The sequence below is a fragment of the Brassica oleracea genome, chromosome C8 (assembly GCF_000695525.1).
Source record: "Brassica oleracea var. oleracea cultivar TO1000 chromosome C8, BOL, whole genome shotgun sequence".
NCBI lineage: Eukaryota > Viridiplantae > Streptophyta > Magnoliopsida > Brassicales > Brassicaceae > Brassica > Brassica oleracea.
This window is the reverse complement of record NC_027755.1, coordinates 3645691-3666573: the sequence shown is the minus strand read 5'-3', so window position 1 is coordinate 3666573 and position 20883 is coordinate 3645691. Positions and strand designations below refer to the sequence as shown.

General features: G+C 33.5%; 2 protein-coding genes across 8 annotated transcripts; one reads left to right on the top strand and one right to left on the bottom strand.

Annotated features, from left to right (window-relative positions):
* Positions 1-4647: 4647 nt before the first annotated feature.
* On the top strand, positions 4648-7519 carry LOC106309632 (transcription factor E2FC). Of its 2 annotated transcripts, none has more exons than XM_013746705.1 (13): positions 4648-5135; positions 5320-5473; positions 5583-5642; positions 5729-5814; positions 5961-6049; positions 6134-6188; positions 6353-6405; positions 6505-6555; positions 6636-6684; positions 6763-6828; positions 6919-6995; positions 7073-7157; positions 7241-7519. In XM_013746705.1, the coding sequence occupies exons 1-13, from the start codon at positions 4902-4904 to the stop codon at positions 7310-7312; spliced, it is 1131 nt and encodes a 376-aa protein (XP_013602159.1). In that variant the 5' UTR covers positions 4648-4901; the 3' UTR covers positions 7313-7519. The 2 variants fall into 2 exon arrangements, with proteins under 2 accessions (XP_013602159.1, XP_013602158.1); XM_013746704.1 differs by having other exon boundaries at positions 4651-5135; positions 5317-5473; positions 7241-7514.
* Positions 7520-15766: 8247 nt separating this feature from the next.
* Positions 15767-19980, bottom strand: LOC106312210 (filament-like plant protein 6). Of its 6 annotated transcripts, XM_013749644.1 has the most exons (6): positions 19698-19977; positions 19248-19351; positions 16933-19174; positions 16698-16827; positions 16533-16593; positions 15767-16328 (listed from the first exon to the last, which is right to left on the bottom strand). In XM_013749644.1, exons 2-6 carry the CDS (start codon positions 19341-19343, stop codon positions 15975-15977), a joined length of 2883 nt encoding a protein of 960 aa, XP_013605098.1. In that variant the 5' UTR covers positions 19344-19351; positions 19698-19977; the 3' UTR covers positions 15767-15974. The 6 variants fall into 6 exon arrangements, with proteins under 6 accessions (XP_013605098.1, XP_013605099.1, XP_013605097.1 ...); XM_013749645.1 differs by having other exon boundaries at positions 16533-16587; positions 16698-19168; positions 19698-19980; XM_013749643.1 differs by having other exon boundaries at positions 16533-16587; positions 16698-19174; positions 19698-19978.
* Between the last annotated feature and the right edge of the window lie 903 nt (positions 19981-20883).

The window sequence follows — 20883 nt, the reverse complement described above, 5'->3', positions numbered from 1 at the left end:
GCTATTTTGGTCATTTTAGTTTTTGAGTGCTATTTTTGTGATATAAGATCCTATTTTGGAGATTTGTCCTTGTATTTTTTTATTTTTTTTGGGGTCACTGAATTGTTGTGTTGTTTAAGCCTACTGAATTAGTTAAGTTAATAAAAAAAATAAAACTAATGCGAGCTTTGTATGATCACTAAAAAAAAGAATTCATATGTATAATTATTTGGATTTTTGCTAAATGGTGACATATAAAAAGGAGAGCATGTAGCAAATATTTTACTGGGCTTGGCCAAAGTCGACCATGTTCATAGCGATGTGGATCAGGTGGGAGATGGGATGGTAGCTTCCTCCTTTGACGGCTAATGATCCCGAGAAGAAACACATAAGAAAAATATAAGGAGAAAGAAGAATAGAAGAGGGATAGAGAGATAGTCAGAAATGGTAATGAGGGTTCCTCATGATGAAACTCTTTTTATTTTGTTAGATTATTGGAAAGAGAAGATATATATAGCCTGGTTTGAGAAATGGTTTGGTTCATATTAATCTGTTGATCATATAATTGCTATCTTCTCAACATGCTTATGTGTCTTTCTACTGCATAAATACACATTGCCAACACTCTGGTACTCCATGAGAAAACAAAGTATATTGAACTTGAGTGTTATCAGGTTCGTGAACAGACTGAAGTGGGGTATATTAAGACATTTCACCTAATAAACAACCAGTCGCTGACATCTTTACGAAATGTTGTTTCCTACTCAATTCTACTCTTTGGCTGGCAAAGTTACTTCAAATCTATATTTGTACTTACCTTTACCATCTTTAGGAAGAATACTATACTTATAAACCGGTTATTAATCATTTGGTTAAGTTCTCTGGTTATTGTGTTTGTTAAACTGAAAATAACATATAAGAGCTCACTTCTACAACATTTTGAGATAATATCAATAACAAATTGTTCGCTAGACATCGTCTTCTTTGTTTGACTATGCACAATAACACCTTTTATTAGTATAATTTTGTAACATCCCAGTTTGATATATCGAAAGGTTTTAAAAAATTAATTTGGCTACTCATGTCACTAAAGTGTGCTTATCTTTTCTGGCACACATCCGTTTAGAACCTCAGAGTTAAGCGTGCTTGAACTGAAGTAGTAGAAGGATGAGTGACCTATCAAAAGAGGTTCATGATATCGTGCAAGTGAGACTAAAACACGGGAAAATGTCATGTTGTGATGGCAGAGTCTAGTAAACAATGATTCGAGCATTGAAAAAATTAACGCACCGCCTGTCGGACGGGATGGGCCCACGGGCCGAGTGAGCGGGCGTGGAAGGCCCATTAGCCGTAGACGGTCGGGACGTTACAAGTGGTATCAGAGCCGAACCCAGACGAGTATGGAGTCAATGATGGCTCACACTAATATGGGTAAAGATCTTGGGAGTAACAAAGACGTTACGTTTTCTGAGAGGAGGTAAATTATAACATCCCGGTTTGTGGTATATGGAAAGGCTTTAACGAATTGATTTGGTTACTTATGTCACCAAAGTGTGCTTACATTTTCCGACACACATCCGCTTAAAACTCAAGAGTTAGTGTACTTGACCTGGACTAGTAGAAGAATGAATGACTTATCGGGAAGTGGTTTATGATATCGTGCGAGTGAGGCCAAAACACAGTAAAAGTTCATGTGGTGATTACAGGTCTAGCAAACAATGATTTCAAGCCATGATAAAATAATGCACCACCCATCGGACGAGAGAGAGCCCACAGACCGAGTGAGTGGGCGTAGGAGGCCCATTAGCCGTAGGCGGTTGGGGGCGTTACAAGTGGTATCAGAGCCAAATCTAGACGAGTATGGAGTCAGTGAGGGCTCACCTAATATGGATAATGATCTTGGGGAGTAACAAAGATGTTGCATTCTCTGAAAGAGAACGAATTGTAATATCCCGGTTTGTGGTATATGGAAAGAATTAAACAGATTGATTTGGCTACCTATGTCACCAAAATGCGCTTACCTTTTCTGGGATGCATCCATTTAGAACTCAAGAGTAAAGCGTGCTTGGGATGGAGTAGTAGAAGGATGGATGACTTATCGAAAAATGGTACGTGATATTGTGCGAGTGAGGCCAAACATGGAAAAAGTTCATGTGGTGATTCCAGGATTTAGCAAACAATAATTTTGAGCCTTGAAAAAATTAACGCACCATCAGTCGGACGACGGGGCCTACAAACTGAGTGAGTGGACGTGTGGGAGGTCTATTAGCCGTACGCGGTCAGGGCTTTACAAATTTATTTTTTTGTCTTTTTAATAGATCTCTTCAAACATATTTGAAATGAAATTATGTTACATTATTTCATCCATCTTCCTCATAATTCATGTGAGAATATGCAAGTTTCGGTTACAAATAGATGTTGGTTGGGATGTATAACAACGAATAAATATCTTATGATGTCTTCTGGAGATCGTAGACATATATATGTTGTACGGCCCTGTTTGTTCCGGAGCTCGTTGCGATTTAAATGTTACTCCCTTTGTTTCATTATAAGTGTCGTTTTAGGTTTCGGCATACGGATTAAGGAAACAATTAATTTTGTACATTTCCTATAAGAAAACACTATTACCTATACACCTAACCATATTTCAACCAATAAAAAAATAAATTTTGCATAAAATTAATAAATTTTGCATTGAAAATCGAAAACGACACTTATTTTGTAACAAATAAAATTCTCTAAAACGACACTTAATATGAAACGGAGGGAGTATTTGTTTGTATATCGCTAGTCGTAACAATCAGTCGCAAATCGCAAAAAAAAAATTAAAATTATAACGAAATGATTTGATAATATATTTTGGTTTAGTTTGGGTTCGGTTGGTTCGATTTGGTTCGGGTTGGTTCGTTTTTTTCCCTCACCTCTAGTAATTTGTTTATGAATAATTTGATTGATTCAATTACTTTTTTGGATATATGAGATTACCTTTACAGATCTCAAATAAACAAACCATAAATGTTTCATGATTTTAAATAGGGTAAAATTCGATTAAATTTATTAGTTGCATTTAATTTAGTTTCTTATCTTGCATTCGCAATATATTTTCTTAAAACTATGTAATTTCATTTATGTTATTTTGGAAAACAAATATGAAAGTGTTGTTAGTTAGGAGTTGCATAAATGAACAAATCAATATTCTTTTGAAATTTTATACATGTATATAAATATTTATCACCAAATCAAATCGTAATAATTTATTAATATATTGATTTCACTTGTTTATTAGTTTTAAGTCTTTTGTAATTTACATGCATAAAAGTTAATATAATAATTCTAAATAATAATATGTCGCTGACTTAAATAGGGTGGACTGAACATATAATCCAAAATCTGAGATTCAAACCAAACCCAACCAGTTATCAGATCCAAAATGTAAAATACCCGAACGAGTTTTGTTAGATGGTGCAAAAACAAATACGAGCCTGAGTGTTATTAACCGAACCCGAACGGGTAACCCAAAAAAATCTAAAATTAATAGTCATCACAAATATTTGAAATATATTTAAGTTTTTTAAATAATGAATCGAGTGTTTATGTTGATATGATATAAAAAATATTAAAATTTAAATTAATACTTTAAATACCATATTAGTTATAAATACATGCTTAATAATTTGTTCGTTGAAATAACAAGTCTACTCTATCTATAAGGTAATCCATATTGTTTACAAATGATATTTTTTTCACGCTTGATTTAATATTTTATTTTATCGATTCGATGTGTGTTAGATTAATTATATTCAGTTTAAGTATTTTTCTTTATATTTTGCTTTATTTTTTTTAATTTGGATATATTCGAACCGGACCGATAGAATATGAATCCAAATATTTTATGGATTTTAGAACGCAATACAAATTATAACCAAACTCGAAGTGTTATTATCCGAACCCGATCCGTACTTATAAAATATTAGAATGAAACCTAGGAGGGTTAACCCAAAAATCCAAAGCACCCGATCTGAATCCGTACGGATAGCCGAATGCCCATACCTAGGCCTCTAATTTTGAGTATAAGAATCATGATCGATTGACTTACTCATTATTTTGGTATATTGAGTTGTAAATGAACAATAACTATTTTTATTCTAATTAGATTAATACTGATTAATTTGTGTTCCATTTATATTAGTTTAAGTTTTAGATATGACAATATATTATTTTCCTTTGAGGATAAAAACATATAACATTTTTATGAAACTATATTTTAAGTATAAATTCTATGTATTTTAATTTCTTATAGATATTTACCTATTATATTTATGTTGTTTAATCTAATATGAAGAAAAATAAAAAAATTATTTAGAAGATTTAATATATTTTTTATTTTTATTATTTATGTGAATGTGAAATTTGTAAAAAATTAAAGTAAAAGGAAATTAGAATTATAAACCAAGTTAAAGTTTACTAAAGAAAAAGAAATGAAAATTGTAATTGATTATTTTAACAAAATTAATGTGAAAGGTGACGTGTAGAAAAATAAATAGTATTATAAAATATGAAAATACAACCGAGGCAGAAGATATGAAAGCCCATTTAAAGCCCAAATTTAGTGAAAAGGCAATAAGCGGAACGAGTTAGGCGCGGCCGAGGCAGAATTCGAAACACTCTCCATCCCAACAACAAGTCTTTCGGCCACCACCGCTCTTTTCACAATTTTGATTTTTCACTAAATTTTAATTTTTATTTCGTTTTTAACAAAGCAAAAAGGATCATTGTATCTCCCCCCCTCCCTTCCTTCCTTCCTCCCTCTTCTTCCCGCTGTTTCCTCTCTTCTTTCCCTCCGACTAACCTAACCGAAGATTCTCGCCGCTTTTCGAAACTTATTTTTTATTTTTCCCTCCGACGACGGAGATTCTCCACAGATGGCGGCGACATCTAAATCCGGCGAAGATCCGAGTCTCTCGTACAACCACCGATCTCCTTTCCGCTTCGAACTAATCCACTCTCCCTCACCCACTGATCCGCTTCAATCTTCCTCGTCTACTCCTTCCTCCACGAATCGGCCGCTCTCAGTTCCTCAGCAGCTTCCGAATGCACAATCGCCGCAAATTCAAGCTCACTGGGACGAGTCCTTCTCCCCAATCACTCAGAAACTCGTGAGCATCTCCTCTCGCTCCGTCCTAATTGACTTGAATTGATTAAAGTTTTGTCATTAAAGGAAACACAATCTAGAATTGGATCTATAGTTTTCAATTCTCTTCATCAATAGATCTCTAATTTCAACTTCCGGGGGATTTTATTAAATGTGTTTACCAATTTTTCGTTCACTCTTTGCAGCAGAAAAGTAGAAAGAATCATTCCATTTCGAGCTCAAGCATGCCTGGAGAAACCATTGATATAGCCAAAGTCATTGTGAAGCAAGAATCTCCTCAAGACAACATTAAACGTGGAACCAAGTCAAAGGTTACTAAACTGTCCAAAGCTGTGAAGCGAGGTTTGTGAAGCAAGAATCTCTTTCTCTCTAAGCTTAATCTTAAGTAGTTCAGCATTGTGTGGTGGTGGTTATTGATTTTGTTTTTGTGCGTGTGTGTGTGTGTGTGCAGAAGGGCTACAGCTTAGTGGCCCTAATGGAAGTAATAACTGTCGTTATGATAGTTCTCTAGGTACACACTTCAAAGGAACAATCACATCTTTAAGATTCTGCAATTATATCATTCATTCATTCATCGTCTCTTTTGTTTTGGCTCAGGGTTGTTGACAAAGAAATTCGTCAATTTGATCCGGGAAGCTGAGGATGGATCACTTGACCTTAACTATTGTGCTGATGTTTTGGAGGTATTGCAACAACGTTATCTTAATTTTGAAATTGTTACCCCTTTATAACCATTTCCCTAAGTGTTTTGATGCACACAAATCTTTCTTTCTTTTTTAACTATCTTCATCAGTTTCTTTGAATCTCTTCTTATGTTTCATCTTGACAGGTACAAAAAAGAAGGATATATGATATTACAAATGTCCTTGAAGGGGTTGGATTGATTGAGAAAACTACAAAGAACCATATCCGCTGGAAGTAATTTACTTACACAACATCGTTTCTTACCCAGAGCTAAGTTGCAACGTAATTTAGCTTTACTTCTTCTGACCTTTGATGCAGGGGTGCTGACAATCTTGGACAGTTGGAACTGGGAAATCAAATTTCTAGGCTTAAGGTTCATAACACACATATTGCTTTATTCTACATTGTAACAAACAATCACATAGTCTGATAATGCATATGTTTGGGATATGAGATGTTCTTGGTTTTTTTGCTTTTGCATGCTGAACCTTATAGTTAACTGATACACTTACTACTTACTTCTCTACGTATTTTCAGTTAGAAGTAGAAAGTATGCAATCTGAGGAAAACAGGTTGGATGACCTTATAAGGTTGGTTGCTTTATCTTCTTATATTTATTTGGAGACTTATCCATTCTTGTTGCCTCTTTACAATGGTTTAAGATGTCTTCATGTTATACATTTCCCCAGGGAAAGACAAGAAGCTCTCAGATCCTTAGAAGAAGATGAACATTGTAAAAGGTTTCCTTCTGTTTATTTGAGTCTCATCTTTTGTACTTTTACACGACAACTTTGCTAAAATCAGTGATGGAAATACACAGGTACATGTTTATGACGGAGGAAGATATAACTAGCCTCCCATGCTTTCACGTCAGTTCTCTCTTACTAGTTCTTTGGATATCATCTAGTGCTTTCTTCAACATACTAACCTGGTCGTTCTTGATACAGAACCAGACACTGCTGGCAATTAAAGCTCCTACAGCTAGTTGCATCGAAGTTCCAGATCCGGATGAGGTAAGGTTTTGTTTTCATACTTCCATATAAAGTGGGTAGCTGTAATATAATGTGTCAAAGGAATGAAGCAGGCACTTTTGTTATGATTAGGTGATGAGTTTTCCGCAGAGACAATACCGGATGGTGATTAGGAGTAGGATGGGACCAATTGATGTCTACCTTCTAAGGTACTTGGCAACAGTTTTTCACTCTCTCTGTGTCTGGTCTTATCTTTTATTGATCTTAGAACAAAACATGGTTGCAGCAAACACAAAGGAGACAGTAGTATGGAAACAGATGAGTCTGCAGTGGATACTTCTTCCTTGAAAATAGTAACTTCAGATACTGATGTAAGTAATGGATACATTGGTTTTGAAGCAAGTCTCGTGTTACCATGTTGTGATTGAAGTCAAGTTTTGTTTGTGTATTGCAGTTAAAAACAGATTACTGGTTCGAGTCAGGTGAAGAAGTGACCCTCACAGATTTATGGAACAACTTTTGCTGAGAGTTAAGTTATTGAAAACTTCAAGTTCCAATTTCTGGAGGAGGACATGTTACTTTTTCCTACGTTGTATGAGCCAGAATCCTTAATAGTTTTGCGGGGTTTTCTCTTTTTCTCTCTTTTTAAAATAAAATATGAAATATTCTTATGTCAAGATATATACTTGTCTGGACAATTATGTGATAAAACTTGTATATTATCAAAAAAATATCTAATTAGTTTTGGCCTTTGGAATTGGATGTCAAACCAACTCGACACCAACTTGCAAAATGCACACACGTATGTTTAAATGTAGTTTCGAGACTAATTGTCTGACACTTGGGGACATTGGTCACGATGATCAAACAGTTTCGAGGCTAATATGTGTGACACTTGGGGGGCATTGGTAACAACAATTAAACAGAAACCAAACATCAATTCGACTTCAAACTCTAAAGCATCGTTTGGTTTCGAAAAACATCAATTCGACTTCAAACTGTAAAGCATTGCTTGGTTTCGATTGAATGACGCAAATGAAAAATATATAAAGTAGAATAAATGTCGATCAAATAAATTATACAGAATAAAATGCAGATCAAACTAATTTATCGAATCATTATAGTTGATTGAATGCTCGAAAAGTAAAAAAGATGTAAGTTAAATACCTAAAACAAAAATGCATACATCTAATCTACCCATACTATTATTTGCGAAGTGATTTTTCGCATTCGAGCTATCACATTAAAAATTAGAGGGTTAATGTCGTTGTTACTCTTAATGAATAATAAGTAATTAGACTTATTTTACATTAAATTTGTTATTTTAAATCAAACTAAAATTCTATCAGCCAATTTGTTGTATTAAAAATATTAGATTTATATGTTATACTCTCTCTGTTTTTTAATATAAGTCGTTTTAGAAAAAAATTTATGTACCAAATTATATGACGTTTTTGGTTTTCTATATAAATTTTATTAATACTTAATGTTATATGACCAATGATAATATACCTTCTATTTTATTATTGATTGATTTGTGGTTAGGTAAATAATTAATGATGTTTTCGTTTAGAAAATATAAAAAATTAATGATTTCTTAATCTATGTGCACAATTCTAAAACGACTTATATTAAAAAATGGAGGGAGTATTAGATAATTGATGATAAATTAAATATATTAAAATTTCAAAAATAAAAACATATTTTAAAAATAAGATAAATCTTATATACTATGTTGTTATCCGGAAATTATAATTTCAATTATTAAAGTTAAAATTAAGATATTAAATAATTTATAATTAAATACTAATCAAGCAAAAAAATTGAATAAATATATTTTATAAAATATTTAAACGAATTTGATATTTAATATTAGATTTATATGCTATATTAAATAATTATATAGTTGATTATAAATTAATACAATAAAATTGTCATAAACATATTTAAAATAAGATAATTCTTATATATATTGTGTTGTTATCTGAAAATAATATTTTTTCTATATAAAATTTAAAAGTATAAAATAAAATAATTTATATTTAAATATTAATCAAGCAAAAACAGTTGTATAAAGCTATTTTCTTTAAAAATTAATATGTTAGTATTTAAAATTTCAACACAATAATAAATATATATATTTTTATGAAAAAATTTGTCATACGATAAATAATTCGATGTCTAATTTAAACTTTTTGAGAATATAAATAATAATTTATTTTGCTAGTTTTTGAATTAATAAGACATAAATTAATAAATATTTGTAAAAAAAATAATGTTTGCATGTATAGATATAATTAAACAGAAAATAATAATGTATATGTATGTGTTAGTATTTATTTTTCCGGAACTAATAAATAACACTACATAAGGGACGATACACGGTTAAATCTGATTACTATGTTGAACAAAAAAAAGTATATATATAGAGGCCTTCGACATTCCATATATAAAAATTATAGTGTCTTACTCACAGAAAGTTTAAAATTACGTTTGTAGTACAGTGGTTAATTTTTCAGCTGGATTCGAATAGGATTAACCACTTAGCCGCGTTTTTAATGGTAGGATTTCGCGTCTTTTAATATAAGGTCTCGTAAGATTAGTCTTTGGATATAAAAAATCTTTGAATCTCTACAGTTATTAAAAAAAAAGGTTCAATACCCACCAAAAAGTCATTTTATTTGGAAAATTCTTTCGGAATGTATACTCGCCACAAATAACTTTATGATATTATTTCATATTTCATAACTTAAACTCCCAAGGTATAAATTGTGATGTATAGCGTCCCCTATTTGGAAACAAAATCAGTAAATCATGTTCACTTTAAATGTCTCCGTCGATACGAACTTGGACATTATCCAAAAACTCTTTTAACCCATGAATTTTCTCCTCTACTTCGGCAAGGACAAACATGGACTATATTTTTTTACAGACTTATGAAGATAGCCAAAATTTTCATTTATAATGTAGTACATATAAAAAAGTAAAAATGGAAAAATATTTAACAATAGTTACCGAAATTCTATGGGGATTCTACGAACTGTAAATACAGAAGGAACATCATAGGAAGATGCTTAAAACAGCTGACAGAAGTATAAATGAGATGATTTCAAAATAGTTAATTAGGAGATTCATAAAATTTGGTGATGTAATAATATTTTTCTTGTAGAATGGTTTTATAGAAAAGAATGAATACAAGAAATAGTGATGAGCATAAGGAATACTTGATGTAGCCTCTCACCACACAGTACATAGAATGTGAAGCTTTTACTTGGATCACTGAGTGTATGAATTTTTACCAACAAATAGCGGCGGAGCCAGCCCAATTTTTTAGGAGGATCAAATTCATAATTATTATATATTACACGAGTCAACATACCCAATTTTTTTTTAAAATTTTTTTTTCTAGTTTTTAATAAAACTACATGTAAAATTTTCCAATAAAAAAATTCATCTCATTTGACTACCCTCCTAACTAGCTGCCTCCACCACTGCCAACAAACATATGCTCTAACTTGGTGGAGATTGTATCTACACTGAGAGAGTGGTGTACTTTTTCTAACCACCTGGAAGAATTTAAGAATTGTAAGAAAAAAAAATCCAACAATTTTTTATATTGCATCATGTAGTGCCTAAAGTCTTATGTATCTAGTTCCACCAATTTGGTTAACTGCTCTGTCTAGATAGTTTTATTAATATCTGTTATTGATTTTTTAAACTATTTCTAAAAGATTTGACGGATTCAGATATACAATGTGGATCAGTCGATGAACATAAAAACAAATATATATAGGAAAAAAAATCTACATGTTCATTCTGAATAATGGCGTATAAATAAACATTGATATGGAATTGTTCATGACAAGTGAAACTTGAAGAGGATCGCAGTTCCTTCCATTGGGGGAGCCGAACAATGGTTTCACTGGAGGCAATACAAGATTTTAACTTAAATTTATAGGGGGCAGTAGAAGAAATTTGACCACTTTTTTTTTGTCAAGAAATTTGACCACCTAAACCATAAAAATTTTAAATTATCAATAGAAATTCAAAAAATTTCAATATTTCATAAGGACAGCCACCTCCGTTCCTCCTTCTCTCCCTCCGCCACTGGTTCCTTCATGTAATGCATTTAACCGCCTAATGAGAAAGAAGTCAGTTACTAAAAAGGTATCAGATATACTAGTGATATTGAAAAGGTTTGCCATTGAAAGCGGGCAAGTTTACTGATGATTTATTGGTATTTACGGATGGAACCAAAAGATCTATAGAGAATATTCTTAAGACTTTTGAAGATTTTGCAGCTATGTCGGGTCTGAAGATAAGCTTAGAGAAGTCTACTCTATATACAGCGGGATTATCAGAGATTCAAGAAGGAGACATTCTCACTTGTTTCCCCTTTGCCTCTGGGAAATTACCAGTTCAATATTTGGGGTTGTCTTTGCTTACAAGAAGAAGGACAGTAAACGATTACATGCCTTTGGTGGAAAAAATAAGGAAGCGGATGAGCTCATGGACTGGAAGGTTCTTATCATATGGGGGTCGTCTGCAACTTATTAATTCTGTTATTACAAGTATAGCTAATTTTTGGCTATCGGCATTTCGTCTCCCTGGTAGTTGCTTGAAGGAAATTGAAAGCTTGTGCTCAGCATTCTTATGGGCAGGTCCAAATTCGAAAACGAATAAAGCAAAGGTCATCTGGAAGGATGTTTGTCTACCGAAGAAATAGGGGGGGGGGACTAGGATTACGGCCTCTGAAGGAGATAAACACTGTCTTCTGTCTAAAACTGCTATGGAGACTGTTCTCAAATCGAGCTTCTTTATGGGTTAAGTGGATACATTGCTACATGATAAGAAAAAGTTCCTTCTGGTCAATGAAAGCTAATACTAATGCTGGCTGTTGGATGTGGAGAAAAATGTTGAAAAATGAGAGATCTAGCTAAATCGTATATTAGAATGGAAGTGCATAATGGCAGGCACACATCCTTCTGGCATGATTCATGGTCTCATTTGGGAAGGCTCAAAGAGCTATTAGGAGATAGAGGTTCCATTGGACTTGGGATCAAAGAGAATACATTGGTTGGGGAAGTGCTAAGTAATCATCGTAGGAGAAGGCACATGTTGAGAATTCTGAATGAAGTGGAAGATGAGATTGATAAGCTGAGAGACAGACCTGATCAAGAAGAAGATATTCCGCTTTGGAGACAAGATGGGAGCAGGTTTATGAATAAATTTTCAACCAAAAAGACATGGTTGCATATGCGTCAGGCGCAATGTGAATGTAGCTGGAGTAAGGGAGTATGGTTTGCTCAGTATACCCCAAAGTATTCATTCCTGGTATGGGTGGCTATTCGGAACAGATTGCAAACATGTGATAGGATGCGTATATGGAATGCAACAATGGATACATTGTGTGTGCTTTGTCAAGGGGGATCATGAAGGAAGCTTTTACTGTGGAATGGAATGAGATCCTGGAAGTAATATCTAGTCCGAGCCCCAATTACACTACCACTGAGGTGTTCCTAATAAGGTTTACATTCCAACCTCTATTGCATAGTATATGGGGGGAAAGAAATGCTCGAACACATGGTGAACAACCAAGAGATGAGACGGTCTTGATTAAGTGAGTGGATAAAACGATCAGACTGAAGTTGATATCAGTTAAGGGGAAGGGACACAAATATCTTTAAGAAGGGTTGTGTGTGTGGTTTGGATCGAGAATGCAAGGTGCTTCTCAGATGTGAAGTTAAAAAGAATGGCTATCTTGGTTTATTCTTTGATTTTGTAAACAAACAAAAATGATGCACTTAATGTAAAAAAGTTTTAATTGAATAAAATTTTCCATTCATTCATTCAAAAAAAAAAAAAGCGGGCAAGTTTTTGTGTTTTAAAAAGAACAAAATTTTAATTTCATGTTTGCATTAATTAATTTTATCAAAATTAATTAATGTATACAAAATGTCCTTTCATGGTGTTAAAACCGTTATTAGGTGATTTTTCCGTGCTCATACACGGGTATAAATATTTCTAAAGTAAATATACTATAATACTTGATTGCTATTTACTTTTAATTTTAAATTAATTTATAATTTGTATGCATCATTTATAATAATAATATTATCTTACTTTAATTATACATGTGATTTTATATATTTTATATCTAATCGGTCTTGTTATTTTTAAAGTCGATTTAGCTATCCTTTAGGTAAATTGGATTGCATCTCTGAATTTAACTGTAATATTTGTTTATGCTAACTATATTAAAATTTTGATTAATTTTTTATTTGCATTTAGGTGGTTGTTTTTTTAGAAATGTAAATATATTTTTGAAGATTATGTATAACATAAGATATATTTTATCAAAATTAATTAATGTATACAAAATGTCCTTTCATGGTGTTTAAAGTGCTATATGTTTGCAACGCCAAGATTGGATGTTTCACGGTATGTCTAAATAATCAAACAATGATATAAGATTATTTTTTAACTACACTCCATTTTGTTTCAAACTTAGGTTTAGAATAAAATATTTTCTCACTCAATTCCATTTTCTACTCTATAATGAACCAAAAATTGAATTATTTAAAATATAATAATAATTCAACATAACACTTTTAAATTAATAACTTTATAAATTAATATATTTTGGTATGAAATTAATTTTATAGTCCAATTTTTTTTTTTATAAATTAATAAATATTATTATTTTAATATTATTGATTTATAGAGGTATTAGAGTACTTTGTTTTGGTTTCAAAAAAATTGTTTAAATTTATGAGTAATGAATAGTGTTTTGTAAATTACTGATTCACACAATTACAAAAAAAAAAAAAAGATATTTTGGTTTTTTAGTGTTGAAAGTGACATATTTTGGGCTTTTAAGGTACACTTTGAAACATCTAATAAGAATCCAATAATAGGACATCAAAAGCTCGTTGAAAAGGTATTAGTGTTCGGATGTCTAATCGGATTTGGTTTGGGTTCAATTAGTTTTTGGTTCTTCGAAGCATCAAACTAAGGGAGGGTTATTGAGAGATGAATTTGTGTAGAATTTGTGAATTTTGAGAGTTAATAGATTTAAAAAAGTTATGTGGATTGTGAAAATTTATATACATTGACTTATGAAATTTGATCATAATTTTTTTATATTGATATAGATTTTCATGAATTTGTATTTACCTCTTTTCTATCATTTTTTGTAAGATAATATATTTATTTTCTAAATCATATAGCATGGTTATTTATTTTTTGCTTTCAAATTAAAAAAAAATAATACTAATACATACAAAATTGAATTAAATAGCCATTTTAAAAGATTTTGTCACAAAAGAACATTAAAAAAAGAAAATGACCAAAAGAAGTTTCATTAAAAAAGGAAAAGACTATTTTACCTCTTGCGGTATAGATGTATAAGTAATAAAAAATAAAAAAAATAAAATGTTGTTTTTTATATATTATTTTTTCAAATTCGAACATTTTTATAATTTTTCTATTTTAAAAAAATATATTTTTCAAATATTTTTTTTGAAATTCTAAAATGTTTTTTGAAACTTAAAAAAAATATTTTAAAATTATTAAGATTTGTAAATCTAATTATTATTATTTATATTAAAAATATAATATTTTAAAAAATAATTATATATTCAAAAATGTAAAAGTATATAAATGTAATGAATTATAGTTTTAAACATATAATTTGGATTTAAGGTGCAATAGATATTTGGTAAGAATAATTATTTTGTTTTCTAGTATTTTTATTACAGGGATTTTGAAAATCACATGGATACATATGATATTTTGAAAGTTGAGTCTTAGGAGTAAAAATGAATAGAATTCATATCCCAATAACACTAGATTTAGTTAGAATTAGAGAATCAATAATAACTAAATTTTTTGAATAACAAGAGATTTGAATGGATTTTAAAAATTCTTAAACTAATAATAATGGATTCTACTAAGATTTTTGAAATCTAAGAACCAATAACAATAGATTCTTAAAATTCACAAACTCTACACAAATTCATCTTCCAATAACCCCACTAAGCTTCATTTTGGATACTTTTTAAATTTATTTTTAACGCTGATTTATTAGGATATTACAATTATGATACAGAAAAACTACATAGACGATTTGGATATTAGGATATTTTTTAAGTTTAGTTCTGATTTTCTCGAGCTCAGATATAGTAACACATTACAAATCCGGTAGAACCCATTTTACATTTAGGCAGGTCCCGGTTACCCAAACACTTTTTATGACTCAAAAATACACATTTTAGTTAACAAATTTGGAAAGTTTAAACAATTTCACTAACAAATTTTGAAGGAAAGACACATAAAAATTTAAAATTAGAAACTAACAACTATGTAGACGTATGAAACATTATTTAAACTTTAATAATAAAGCAATATTGTTTAAAATTCAATTATAAAGCAACATTGTTTAGATTTCAGAAGAAAACTTATTCATAATCAAAATTCAAATGTAGTTATCAAACCTCAATATCCAAAAATATACATTAACTGAGCATTTGAGTTCATTATTTATGATATAGTTATTTACTTAAGTACTTATTAAAATCTTTTACTATTTTGGGTACTTGTTTGAGATTGGAATTTGATATGTTTTTTTTTGCTTTTGATTTTGCTTTTTATTTTTAATTTTCGAGTTTTTTTTTAAGATCTGGTTCGGGTAAAACCCGAAAATATCGTAAAAGAAAACTCAAATCAGATGTTTATGTCAAATTCACATCTTACAAGAAAACTCAATCAGTTCGATTCAGATTGATATTTTTTGCCCAGATCCCCTGTTGCCCAACACTAACTATATTTCATGTTATAAACAATGAGTAAACCAGAAACTGACAGTAAGGTTAGTAAACCCACTACCTTTTTTTTTTTCACTGTCCACTTTAGTTGGGTAAGGTTCAGAATTTTTTCGAATACAATTTTTTTCTTTGTTGGTAAAAGATGCACATTAATGTTGAGTGAATGCACGCTACATCCTTGATTAGTTCAAATAACAAAACACCAACATCAAAATGCACACGTCGTTCGACAAAAAGGGGTAATGTAAAACTGACAAAAAGAGCCCACATGAAAGTATTCTCCTTGAGTTATTTGATCACAATTCGTCATACACATACACACAGCTTCTTCTTCTTCTTCTTCTTCTCTCTTTTATTTCAAAGCTAATATCCTGATTTGGTGGAGAAGAACCTGCTGATTCCTCTAGAAGCTTTTTCTGGTGTCGGATTACCAGATGAGCCTGACCTTGAGAGCCTGGAACCCACTCGTGATGGCGATGTCATTAACTCACTAGTCTCTGAGTCAGAAGGACAATTAGGAGATTCCATAAATCTAGGGACCTCGTTAACCCAATTGTCAGCTAAATCTGCATAGTTCTTGGTGCCTAGTTCATCCTCAGAATAGGACTCACTCTGTCTTTGTGGTGGTGGCCGTAATGACTTCAGCTGCTTCCCCAACACAAATATGGTTTCTTGACACTCTGCTAACTTCTCTGCTGCTGCCGTTAACTCTCTCTCCTGTACATGTTAGTCCGTTAACTCAAACTTCAACAATTAACCAGTGAGTGCATAGTTTACAATGCACCTAAACTGATTGTTTGTAGTATGAACAATGAGCTTCAAGAATCTAGAATTATGAATTGAAATGCAGAAAAGAAGCTAAATTTACCGAGGTGAAACATTAGAAGCACAAGAAGATTGGCAGTGGAGCGAAAACATTACCTGTTTGGTCTTGTTATCAGCTTCTTCGTCCTCTACAGCAACCAAAGAAGTGTCCCTGCTTCTGTGAAAAAGTGAAAATATATAATTATATGTAACCGTAAGTAAGAAACCATCCCTTTGAATATCTAGACTTTTTCATATTCATGTAAAACTAATACGGCTCACCTTTGAATATGTTCTTCAAGTTCATGGCACCTCGCACTAGATTCTTGGTGGTTGCGTTTTTCATCCTCAAGCTCATCCTCTAAACTCCTTACCTTTTCCTTAAGCTGGTTCACATCAATCTCTAAATCAGCTGCACGTGTTTCAAGTGATCTATATGACTCAGTCATACATCTGAGTTGCGTATCGGCCAAGCTGTTTGACCTCTGAGCAGAATCTAACTGTGATCTAATCTCACCTAACATCTTCTCTGATTCTTGTAACTGACACTTCAGCTCCTCTATATCCGCTGCCATCTTTTCCTTTTCTGATTTCAGTTCTTCTATTTCCTCTAACGTGGACTCGGACTCATACCTCAAAACTCTGTTCTCATCACAGGGAACCTCTGGCTCGTTGTGGACGCACCCGTTTTCATATATTTCTTTGGCTACAGCCTTGCTCTCCGGTATTGCAACTTTGTCTATGCAATCTGGACTCACAACTTCAACCTCTGAGGAAGCAAGACCCTTAAAAGTTACCTTTAGCTCCATGGCCTCGTTGAAAACATTAGCAAGATCCGAAACAAAATCGTCCAAATTTTGATGACCGCTTAAAACATGGTTGTACGTGATGGAAAAACCATCAATCAGTTCGACGAAATCATTTCCTTCGGTCACAGTATCCTCACCTGCCCTTACCTCTTTTCTTAGCAACAAAACAAATTCATGAATCCGAGAAACAGCTGTTTTCAAATCTTGGTGGACTGCCTCTTCTTCAGGATGAACCTGCACATCAGAAGGCTTGTCCTGGTCCATACAAGCATTGACTTCTTGTAAAATGCGTTTTACATCTTCAACAATCTTTCCTAACTCAGCATCAGCAGATACAGATTCAAGAACCTTTGATAATCTAGATCTAAATTCCATCACTGCTGGACTACCTTTATCAGAATCTTTAAGTTTGGTATGAGCCTCAACATTCACCAGTTCTGACTCTTGATCACCTGAAGAGTCTTTGGAATCCATACTAGATTGATTTGGCAAACAAGCTAACTTCTCCATTTCAAGAAAATCATCCATGAGCTCCACATGACTACTAACACTCTCAACTCTCTCCAATGCTGCCATCTCCTTCTCTTTCTTGCTCTGTTGTTGTGATGGATTTGTTGACAAAGATCCACTGCAACTTCCGGAATCATCATTCCCATCTTCAGAAACAGAGATCGAACTTGACGGATTGCTCCTCTTCTGAGAATTGATTTGCTGCAGTTGAGCTTCCAAGCCCTGAAGTTTACTATTGCTCTGAGCACAAACATTCCGTGACTCCAACAACTCATTATTTCGCTTTGCCAAGGCTTCTTTAAGCATCTTTGTCTCTTCTTCCATCGCAAGCAAACGTTCTGTTAAAAACTCATTCTCTTTCTGAACCTTCTGTGAAGTATCCACAGAAAACTCAGAACCAGACGATGAATAACCTCTCGGAGACTTGCCCGGGCTAGAAGCCTTGCTCGGAGACCTCTTCACTCTGGTGTCTCCGCCAACTCCTAAGCTCTCAACCTCAAGCTTCATTTGAGCAAGCGCAGCTGGTCCCGGCAGCTTCTTCCTCACGAGACTTCTTAGTCTCTGACACTCTCCTTCCAACTTAGCTACCTTCTTAACTCCTTCCAAGTGCTGCTTGTTGGCAACCTCTGCGGATCTAATACACATGTTCTTCTCTTCGTTGCGTATCTCCAGCTCTCTAGAGACCACATGGACTTCATACTTGAGAGACTTTATCTCCCTTTCGCACATTTCTAAATTGCTCTTCAGTGTTTCGATCTCAGCATCGGCTCGTGCCTTCTCCTCGCTGATTTTCACCAGCATGTTGGACCGTTCTTGTAAGGTTCTGGATAAGGCATCGCTATCCGCTCCAGACCTTAGCAGCTCCTGCTCATACTCAGAGATCCTCTTCTCAAACTCCATTGTTAGCTTCTCTATCTCTTTACTCTTGCTTAACGCAAGATCATGCAGATTCACTTCATGGTCTTTCTTTAAGCTCCGTATCTGCCGCATACACTCTTTCAACGCACCGTCCAAATGCGCCGCACGATCTTCAGCCGTGAGCTTCGAGAGAGTAACAGACTCCAAAGTGTTCTTCAATGTCAAAGCTTCAGCGTCGGCTTTCTCCCAGCCCGCCACAGCATCTTCAGCGACTTTGCAGTGTTGCTTCACTAAAGCCTCTTTGGTATCTATCTCCTCGTTGGCAGCAGTGAGCTTCTCGCTCAAGTCTTCTTTCTCCCCGTTCAGAGTCTCCACTTGTTCAGCGTAACTCTGAACCTTCTCATCGTACGCTTCGATCTGTTCCTCGAAGCTTTTGACTCGCTCCTCGTAGGCTTCGACTTGACTCTCGTAGGATTTAATCTGAACATCGTATGTCTTTATCTGCTCTTCGAGGGTAGTGAGATGTGTATACTGCTCCACAGAGATTTGGACATACTTTGGCTTCTTAACAACGTCCTGTTTCTGAATAAATAAAATTTATTAGCGCAAAAGAAAGTTTTAATCAGAATCAAAAAGAGTTAAAAAAAAAATTAACCTTTTCAACTTGAGGATGCGAGGTATCAGCGGATTCAAGCACTAGGGTTGTTTTATCAGAAGGCTTTTTCTTCCAAGGCCAGCTTCGTCGGTCCATATCAATCTCTAGTGTAAAAATTACAGATTAATTAATTGACGAATCAAGACTTGGTTTGACTTCTAGGACCAAAAGCAAGAGCTCGTGTTTAACAATTCAAGCGAACACAGATCTGAAAATCCCTAATAAATTCCCAAGTAAATTTTTTTTTTAAGAAACATGTGGAAAAGTTTCCTGAATGAGTAAGAAAGGATGAGGACTTTGTGCAAAATCTATGAGATGCATTGTAGATTGCTAAATTAAGAAAGACAACAGTGCAAAGGAATCTTGCCGACACACAAAACTGAAGACAAAATAGAAAAGGAATTTGACTAAATCTACTCTTAGACTAGCGCCAAAGCATATGAATCATACAGAGATTGCGAAGATGAAATTGGATGTGGGAAATGTAGCTTCTGGAAAGGAATCTTGAAGTGAGAGCTGAAGCTTTGTTTGTTTGTTGTTTCTTCAAGTATTTGGACATGCGGTATTCGGGCAAAATGCAGATATGAAGAGATCGAGTTTCGACTTACTCGTTGCTCTCGGCTTTTTGATAACCAACAAACGAGTTCACCGTCGGGGTTGCGGCGGGAGGAAAGAGATTAGAGTATCGACGGTGAAAAACGCTTCTTCTTCTTTGGTATGTGTCAAAAAAGAGATTCTAAAAACTTTAAAACCTAGAACGTTGCCATAAAGCTACAAAAGGAAAGCATCTTCTTTTCTTTTCCTAGTTAATTTTTGTCAACAATTTTTTTGGTGAAAAGATAAATAATTAACATAAAATATTTGTTTTGGTAATAATAACTATGAGAATAAGGTCCCTCTCAACCTAACATATTCAACTCAACGAGCCCTTTTTGAACGAATAATAAATATACTATTATTGTCGTGAACGAAGAGTTTAAGACTGAATATTTTCGTGTGTATCTGTATATTATTATTCAATCAAAGTGTTTTTTTATATAGGGGTTACAAGGAATAGGAAAAATGAAATTATCCAAAACCTAATACAACATGAAATAGGAAAAGATCTAAAACATAGAAAATGAAAACTTCCTATATCTAATGTCGGCCAAAGGATAGGCCGACTCTCTCTCCTCATCCGCCGACTCTCTCCTCTTGGACACGGCTGTGGTTGGGCCTGGTCGTGGCCTGATGGGCCAGCCTGGTCGTGGCCTGATGGGCCAGCCTGGTCGTGGTCTGATGGGCTATCTCTTCTTGTCTTGGTTAATGGCAATCCACAATGTTCATAACACTCCCCCTTGGATGTCATAACCATATGGATTTGTATCATGCACGATGTTGCCTCATTAAAACTTTTCTAGGAAAACCAAAAACCCCAGGTGGGAAAAATGGAAACCGTAGACAGGAAAAAGAGTACAACACATGACACTCCCCCTGATGAAGGCATCACTGAAGATCCTTCAACTGGCGCATATAGGATTTGTAGTACGCTTAATGTTGCCTCATTAAAACCTTATCAGGAAAACCCAGTGGGACAAAACCATGATGAAGGAAAAAGAGTACAACACGCACTACTCCCCCTGATGTGAACCTCGGT